The sequence below is a fragment of the Camelus bactrianus genome, chromosome 33 (assembly GCF_048773025.1).
Source record: "Camelus bactrianus isolate YW-2024 breed Bactrian camel chromosome 33, ASM4877302v1, whole genome shotgun sequence".
Lineage (NCBI taxonomy): Eukaryota > Metazoa > Chordata > Mammalia > Artiodactyla > Camelidae > Camelus > Camelus bactrianus.
The window spans coordinates 17,975,744-17,985,137 of record NC_133571.1 but is presented as its reverse complement, the minus strand read 5'-3'; the positions used below and the strand labels follow the sequence as shown (position 1 = coordinate 17,985,137).

At 38.3% G+C, this 9,394-nt stretch overlaps 1 protein-coding gene across 2 annotated transcripts; it reads right to left on the bottom strand.

Annotated features, from left to right (window-relative positions):
• Window positions 1-1,340: 1,340 nt before the first annotated feature.
• Window positions 1,341-8,816, bottom strand: LOC105074204 (olfactory receptor 8A1). Of its 2 annotated transcripts, XM_074356870.1 has the most exons (2): window positions 8,805-8,816; window positions 1,341-2,528 (listed from the first exon to the last, which is right to left on the bottom strand). In XM_074356870.1, exons 1-2 carry the CDS (start codon window positions 8,814-8,816, stop codon window positions 1,593-1,595), a joined length of 948 nt encoding a protein of 315 aa, XP_074212971.1. In that variant the 3' UTR covers window positions 1,341-1,592. The 2 variants fall into 2 exon arrangements, with proteins under 2 accessions (XP_074212971.1, XP_010960004.2); XM_010961702.3 differs by lacking the exon at window positions 8,805-8,816 and having other exon boundaries at window positions 1,341-2,546.
• Between the last annotated feature and the right edge of the window lie 578 nt (window positions 8,817-9,394).

The window sequence follows — 9,394 nt, the reverse complement described above, 5'->3', positions numbered from 1 at the left end:
TTCCTGTGCTCAGTGGCACTTCAGGTTTTCTCTTCTGTCAACTGTTCCGTATACCAAGCCCATTTTCTCTGTTGCTGCTGAAGTTTCTAAAATATGCTAGTTAGAAATCTTCTTCCAACCTGTGTTGTTTCTATTAACTCTATCCCTGGTGTCCTTTGCTGAATAAGAGCCCTAGTTTTTGACAGAATAAATACACCAGTTTATTTGGCTTTATGGTTTCCTCACCTTTAGATAAGAAAGAGATTTCCCTGCCTTTTCTTCTAAGTAGAGGGGACCCGTGGTGGTAGACCTTATCTCTTGCTGGAAAGGGCTCAGGAAAAAATAGGTAGAGGAGACACTTGGGAGTGGCTGTCTCAGCGCCCATTCCAGTCTCCTTTCACTCAGGTTAAAAAGCTACAAATGACATAACCCAGGTTCCCTTGCAGCTGGAGCCATGGATGTGAATGTTTCCACTAATGAAATGCTTTTGTGTGAGATTTGAAAGGTGGAAGTGAGGTGGGTCTCAGGCTTCAGTAAACATCAGAATCGCCAGGGGACCCATTAAAACACAGATTGCTGGGCCCCACCCGGTAACTCCGTAGACGTGGAGCAGGAACCTCAAATTTGCATTTCTATCAACTTTCCAGGTGATGCTCAATCCCAGGGTCCAGTTGTTTGTTTACTAAACCGAGTTTCCACAGTACCGCTCTGTTGTGAGGTGTAACTGAAATAATGCACAAAAAGCAGTTAGAAGAGCGGCCTGGCTCAGAGCAAGAATCCAAAACCATGTTAGTGGCTGGTGTTATTATCACTGTTACTAAGGAAATCACATCAAGGGATCAGGTAGCTGTTCTTGGGCAGGAATAAGAAGAGAGGACTGAAAGAGAGGAGAGGAAAAGGTCTAGATGAGAAAGGCCCTTGGTGTCACCTCTGGGTGACGTGACCCTCTCTGCCCTGTGTACCCCCGAGTGCAAAGAAGTAGGAACTGGGTTGAGTAACGCGTTCTCTATAGAGAGTAGTAAAACAATGAATAACTTTCAAACTCAATGCTGAAAGTTTAAATTTTTCTTAATTGAATTATAGTTAACTTATAATATTATATTAGTTTTAAGTGTACAACAGTGATGCAATATTTTTACAATTTACTCCATTTAAAGTTGTTGTAAAGTAAGTCATATTTCCTTGTGCTGTACACTATATCTCATTTTTATTTATTTTATACATAGGAATTTGTACCTCTTAATTCCCTACCCCTATCTTGTCCCTCCCTACTTCCCTCTGCCTACTGGTAACCATTACTTTGTTCTCCATAGTGAGTCCGTGAAAGTTTAAATTTATGTTAAATTACAAATAAGGTAGTACAGTCACCAAAGGGCTCAGGATAGAGAATGGATCCCAAATGAGAAAACACATGAACTCAAAATCAGCGGGTTTCAGACAGAAATGGGAGTAGAGAGTAGGAGGGAAGGAGAAGGAAGGAGGAAGGAGGCAGTCACCCAGCCAGGTAGAGAGGGGATTGTTTCCCATCTCCGAAGGGCAAGCATTCAGAGAGTTTCCCTCTGGTATTTATGACAACTTATTTTTAAAATTGAGAAAGGATAATAACGTTTGCATCACAACATTTTTCCCCTCAGAGTCTTCTGCATGGCAGCCTTGACCTCCTTGTTCCTCAAGCTGTAGATCAGGGGGTTGAGCATGGGGATCACTGTGGTGTAGAACACGGAGGCCACGTTCTCCTGGGCCAGGGAACTGGCCGTGGAGGGTTTCAAGTACATGAAGGCGGTAGTTCCATAGAACATCCCCACTGCTGCAAGGTGGGAGCTGCAGGTGTTGAAGGCTTTGGACTTTCCCTGTGTGGTGCTGATGCGGAGGATGCTGGACAGGATGAAGGCATAGGAAATAAGGACTGTTAAGCTGGTGACCACAATGTTGAATCCAGCCAATAAGAAGACTGTCATCTCAATGTCATAGGTGCTGGAGCAGGAGAGCTTCATGAGGGGAAGGATGTCACAGAAGTAATGACTGATTAGGAGCTCACAATAGGGCAGTTTCAACATGAGGACAGTCTCTGTGGTTGAGCCAATGAGCCCCATTGCGTAGACCACAGCCACCAGCAGGGAGCAGACTCGATGAGACATGATGTTGTTGTAAAGCAAAGGTCTGCAGATGGCGACATAGCGATCATAAGCCATCGCTGTCAGCATGTAACACTCAGCAATGACAAACACAATGAAGAAGTAGAGCTGGGACATGCACCCTGCATAGGAGATGGTGTTCTTCTCTGACACAAAGTTCACCAGCATTTTCGGAGTAATGACAGAGGAGTAGCAGAGATCCACGAGCGACAGACTGCTGAGGAAGAAGTACATGGGGGTGTGAAGCTGAGCATTCAGACAAATCAGTGTTATCATGCCCATGTTCCCTATCACGGTGACCAAGTAGATCCCAAGGAAGAGGAGGAAGAGGGGGAGCTGGAGCTCTGGCCGATTTGTTAAACCTCCAAGAATGAACTCTGTCACTGCAGAGTGATTTTCTGCAGCCATTCTCCTCTGGTGGGGAGCCCTGTGAAGAGGGTAGAGAAGAACTCCGTGAAAGGCTGCATCTTGTACTGCTTGGTGAAGCTAGTTTTCAGCATCTGAGGCCAGCTGAGTGGTCCTGGGATCCTTCCTGATGGATGCTCTCCACTTCCTGCTGTTTGTTTTGGGAAGAGACCACACCCTGGGCATTTCAAAGATCCGGAGATGAGAAGAAAAAGAGGAATGATCTGGAACTTTTATCATTTTCATGTTTCTCAAATATCCTAGAGCAGTGGTCCTTAACGTGAAGTCCCTGGACCAGCATCATGGGCATCACTTGAAGACATTAGGGATTCAAATTCTCAGGACTCACCCCAGACCTACCAATTCAGAAGTTCTGGGGACAGGGCCCAGCAATCTGTGTTTAATGCTGTCTCCAGGTGATGCTAATGCATGCTCAAGTTTGAGAACCTCAATCCTATAGGTAATAAGCAGGATAATTCACATTTTGTAGTTGGAGATGTATTTTGCATCAGAAATGAAATTTCCCTGTGGTCTATTCAAGTTCTAATTATTCACTAAATGTGAACATACGAGTATTTATCTCAGATTGATGCTGTGCCAGGGCGATAAGGTAGTTATTAACAGTATCATTGAGTTACAGGTCAACTTCTGTATCTGAACGATGAAGCAATTAGTAATATCAATTCCAAAGGTGGTTGTAAAAATAATAGGAGATACTGCATATTTACAAAAACTTTTTCAAGAACTCAATTCCTATAAACATGTGAGTTGTCATGAGGTGTCCGGAATTTGTTCTTAGTTTTGTACTGGACTTAGGCCCTAAGGCAGTGGCTCTCAACATTGGCTGCCTACTATAATCACCTGGATCATTTATCAAGTTTCCACAGGGTCTTTGATTTAATCTGTCTGTCGTGAAGCCTGGGCCCCGGCACATACTAAGTCCAGAGTAAGTACTCAATAGCTACTTTTATTGTTACTATTGTTTTTCTTTTCAGATCATAATATCAAACCATGGCTCCATTATCTCCTTAATGATAAAGTACTCAAATCGTAGACTTGTACCTAAGAAGTGTGGAGAGTCATTGCTGGATATGACACTTATAGATATCCCTTCTTGACATGTATTTCTTAAGCTAAAAACTTTAAATTTGCACTATTTTATTTGCTTTCATATACAGATACTAACTTTGGTATCATGCTCTTCACAGGTCAAGCTCATTAACAACCCCTAGAAGAATCTGGTGTGAGGAGAAATGCATCTAGAGTAGAATTTTTATTTCCATTTTCATACCGAGAAAACTGAAGTGCCAGATGCTAAGTGACTTGCCCAAGGCCTCCTAACTATCAACTGCTTTCTTCTGATCATGAGCTGCTTCCCTTGGCCCCAGGTGTGTAGCCTTGGACATCTGCACACCTACAGGTCTAAGCAATGTTGAGATTGAATGTGCTTTAGTGTCTCAGTTTGTGCATAGCATGTAAAGAAAGAGAAATGCTTATTATTTTCCTATTCTCTAGGAAATTGAAGTTCTAAAAGTTAAATAAGTTACCCAAAGTCATAAAACTAGCAAGACACAGAACTGGGTCTAAAACCCAGGACTTTCTGACCAGCAGTCTGCTTTGTTTCCACTAAGCTATGCTGTTTTACTGTAGGTTATCTTGTGTGTAGCACTTTATTATTATTCAGTAAACTTAATTTATTGAATTTTTGGACATAGAAGAGTAGATTTTATTGCTAATTTCAGATGCATTTAAAAAATTACCATGGTAGTATATGTACATTATTGAAAATCAGGAATACAAACAATTCCAAATAAAATACCATTTTTCTGCTCCTTGGAGACTAACAATGGTCATGATTATCCATTTAGATTTTTCAATGCATCTTTATATTTACATGTGTATACGAATTTATGTAGTTAAAAAAATTTTTTAATGTAGCATTTTACATTTTATTCCTATAATTATAACTCTAGTACTAATTATATTTCTTTTTCTAGGGGTAAGAGTCTTTAAATCCTTAGGATGTGGTTTGAAGACAAGAAAATACGCATTGCATTGTAAACTTTACATGTTAAATTATTGGTGGTTAATTGTTGACCTCATAATAACTGCTATCACAAGTAGCTAAGATTTTTTTGAATATTATTTTCTCTTATTACAAAGGAGAAAAATTTCTTCTAGGTAACAACAGTAGGTTAGAAATACCTTATATATGCCCTTCTACTCAATTTCCACCTCTCAAAATAATAAGAAACATAGAAAATCCACCTTGAATATACCATTAGCAGACATAAAAGTGCTTTGCAGAGCAGTACAGAGTGAACACCATTCCCTTTGTACAGTGCAGATGGGAAAATCCTAGACAGCACTGATTGAAATATTTACTCCCATAATTATCTAATTGTATAAAATAGGGAAACATGACAGACGTATCTGATATCAGTTACTACAATTATTATCTCTAGTTCTACCAGTCCCTCAGAGGCTAGGCTTGCTGTGGATAAGAACACAGCACACACACACACACACACACACACAAAACCACTCAGAGATGAAGTAAGCATATGGTTGAAAACAGCCTGCATTAGAAATAGGAATTCATAGAGGAAATATTTTTGTCATACAATTGCTTTAAATTGTAATTAAGTACCTGTGCTGAGAAAAAATGGAACACGGCCTTCTGGAAATTTTAGGGTTGTCTTGGTTTCAACAGTCAGGAAATAAATATCAGGAAGTGAGAGGACCGTAGATTTATATCTAGTCCTAAATTTACTCAAAGGAGCCGGCACCTTCATAAAAAATGTGTCACTGAGATTGGGAGACTTGGGGGTCTGTTTATGTACTTATGTATGTGAGCAGAACTTCTCCCGGGACGCGGCACTTCAGAGACTGGAGTTCTTAGTAAGGAGCAATTAGTCTTGGTTTACATCTGTGCTGTGAATCACATTTTGTCTCCCAGGTGTGTTAATTTTCCTTTACTATCCAGAGTCAGTTTGCAGCTTGGGACACATAGAGTCTAATGCCTCCATCATCATCACCATCATCATCACCAGGACCACCACCATGACCATCACCACCACAACCACCTCCATCATTACCACGACCATCATCATCAGTCACTACCTTTATGGTTGTTACTCATCATCAGTTATTCCCCACTAGGCATAATCACCTGGAGAGACGAGAATTAATGGAAAGATGAGAACTAACATCACAAGCTTGAGAGCCACCCTTACGGAGGAGGTTGCTGAACAGATGACTTCACTAAGCACTTAAAGAAAAAAAAGCAGGACATAGGATGTTGGGAAAGGTGAAATATGGGGAGAGAGGAAAAGGAACAAGAGGCAAATGAGAGCTGCCTCTGTTAGACAGTAAGCTCCTCTAAGGCATGAACCAGATGTTTTTGGCCCTAAATTTAGAGTTTTAAATACTAAAAAATGTACAAATTAAAGGCAAATTGAACATTAAATGGAATGCTGTCCCATCTGAATTCTGTTTAGTGACCTTAATTTTATTCACTTTCTTAGGATTTGAGACCATTTCAAATGAAGACCTATCAGCCACCTTCTTTTCTCTCCAGCCAGGATCTATGCCTCTTCTTGTTGGAATTTATGCCTGTTCTTGTGTTTCTCTCAGGTGTAGTGATAAACAATTCACCCAGTCTCATACTAGTGCTATCTGATGATCTACCACAACCCTAAAACATGGATGTAAAGACATTGTATACATGCTTATGTATCAGACATCCATTTACATTACATATTTATATATATATATATATATATATATATATATATATATATATATATACACACACACACACACATATATGTATATAATGTATCAATGTACATATATTAGACATGTGCTAGAAGTAACTAAAGCAAAGAAACCAAAAATAAGAGATTCAGATTTTGGAAAGGGGAAGGTTCTGTACCAAAATATATAGTCAAAATATTTCTTTTTTTGTACTCTTTTCTGTTTGTGCTGGAGCAAGACATCTGTAAACCTGACTTTGGAGAAGCCATGGGTGAAATGCATTTACAATAAAATTTTCACAGCAATTGTCTCTGAAGTGACATCAACTCAGAGGAAGTTTTCCTGGTCCTGCGTCATACAGATGAGAGAGCTGTAAGGCTCCTAGAGAAAACTCAAGTTTTAATGAGTCCCTGAGGTCTTGTTTGCCTGCAGGTCCGTAGGAGAGTTTACGACAGTTAATTATTTTCCCCCATCTATAACTTATTTGTAGTGGGATTAAGATTAGGTTTTGGGATTCATTAGAGTCACTGCAGGACACAGCAAGATTCTAAGGGTAAATCCACAAATAAAACACCATGATTGTGGAGCATTGACCGAAAATGTCTCACAGAGGTAGCTAAGCAAGCAGACACTGATAAGTGCACACACATAAACATAGTGACTGGTGCAGTGATTACAGCTGGACTTGATAAGGGTTCTGCCTTTGTGGTGATTGCATAAACTTCTCATGAGAAGCCCTGATAAAAAACATAGCTTACCCACCTGTTCACTGAGGCCTGAGTTTCTCCAACTAGAGGTTTTCCGTCTTTGGTAAAAATACCATAAATGACTTAAGGAAGAATTTTGCATGTAGGTAACCACATACCGGCTCAATTAGTCTATGTACAAAGGATATTTTCAGATCCCTTTCTGAGAACTGATTTGAAAAGGGAATTTGAAGCAGCTGGTGCAAGCTATTTAAAGACCAGAAATGTGTGTGGACAGTGACCTTCACTGTGTGACCTGTGATATTATAAAAAGATCAGAAAGGTCTTTCCGTCTCTTTAACCTGTCACTAGGTACAAAACATCCTATGTTAGAGCCAGAGATTATGGTGAAGCTGTTTGCCTGAAGCAGAGGACAATAATTCACTGGTCCATTAAGAGTAGCTGATATATTAACAGCACACCACAGTCTTTTAAGTCTTTGCTCAAATGTCACCTTCACCCAATCTACCGTCCTATTTAAACATACAACCCACATCCCTTGCTGTGTTTTTTTATAGCTCTTATTATCTTCTTAAATATTACATAAGTTAATTATTTATTGTGTGTCTTTTCCCTACTAGAGTAAAAGCTCCATGAGCTCTGTCTTGTGCTTTATCTGCAGTTCCTAGAACAGTGCCAGACGTATAGTTTCTCAATTAATGTTTGTTGAATGGATCAATGAATGTTCTCTCTTATTCAAAGACTATTAGAGGTTACTCACTGGCTAATAATTGCCGTTAGGCTTAGGATTCTAAACTCTACTTTGTGTATTCCTGGTGCAATTTTCCAGACTAATTTCTTGTTTCTTTTCAAGATTAACCTTGGTATTACATGTGTCAACAGTATAAAATCAACCGACCTTATTCATATGGGTCTACTTCTAGATGTGCTGCCTCATTATTTACTGGCCCTTATTTCACTGTTACACTGTTTTGATTACTGTAACTTTATGTAATTCTTGGAGTCTTTTTTTTTTCCTTCTAGTTTCATTGAGCTGTAATTGACATAAAGCACTGTATAAGTTTAAGGTAAACAGCATAATTATCTTTTTTGAAGGTTTTATATTTTATTTCTGTCAAGGTTGACAAAGCCACCTGCAATTGTATTTCTTTTTTTTAAATCTGTTTCTTTTTTATTTTTTTAAAAAAATATTTTTTATTTTTTTCCTTTTCTAATTGAGATATGGTTGATGTACAACATTAGATGTTACAGGTGTACAATAGTGATTCACAATTTTTAAACGTTATACTCCATTTATAGTTATTATAAAATATTGGTTATAGTCTCTGTGCAATATATCCTGTTGTTTGTTTATTTTATACATACTGGTCCATATCTCTTAATTCCTTGCTTCTATATTGCCCTTCACCTTCCCCTCTCCTCACTGGTAACTACTAGTTTGGGCTCAATACGTGTGTATCTGCTTCTATTTTGTTATACTCACTAGTTGGTTGTATCTTTTAGATTCCACATATCAGTGATATCATACAGTATTTGTCTTTATCTTTCTGATATATTTCACTTAGCAAAGTACCCTCCAAGTTCATCCATGTTGCTGCAAATGGCAAAATTTCATTTTTTATGGCTGAGTGGTATTCCATTGTATATATATATATATATATATATATATATATATATACTACATCTTTATCCATTTACCTGTTGATGGACACTTAGGTGCTTCCATATTTATTTACAGATATGCAAAATGATTTACATATCATTATTTACAACTGCTGTATTTACAATGACAGCAATTGTAAATAATGCTGCTCTGAACATTGGAGTGCATGTATCTTTTCAAATAAGCATTTTTGAGGGTTTTTTTTTTTTTTTTTTTGGATCTACACCCAGGAGTAGAATTGCTGGGTCATGTGGTAGTTTTATTTTTAGTTTTATGAAAAATCTTCATACTGTTCTTCACAGTGGCTGCACCAATTTACATTCCCATCAACAGTGTAGGAGAGTTCCCTTTTCTCCACATCCTCACCAACGTATTTATTTGTGTTCTTTTTGATGACAGCCATTCTGACAGGTGTCAGGTAATATTTCATTGTGGTTTTGACTTGAATTTCCTTGATGATTAGCAATGTTGAGCATCTTTTCATGTGCCTGTTGTCCATCTCCATGTCCTCTTTGGAACAATGTATATTCAGTTCTGCCCATTTTTAAATTGGGTTTATTTGTTTTCTTGATATTGAGTTGTATAAGCTGTTTATATATTTTGGATATAAACTCTTATCAGTCATATCATTTGCAAATATTTTTTTCCCATTGAGCAGGTTGTCTTTTTCTTTTGTTGATGGTTTCCTTTGCAGTACAAAAGCTTTTAAGTTTAATTAGGTCCCATTTGTTTATCTTTGCTTTTAT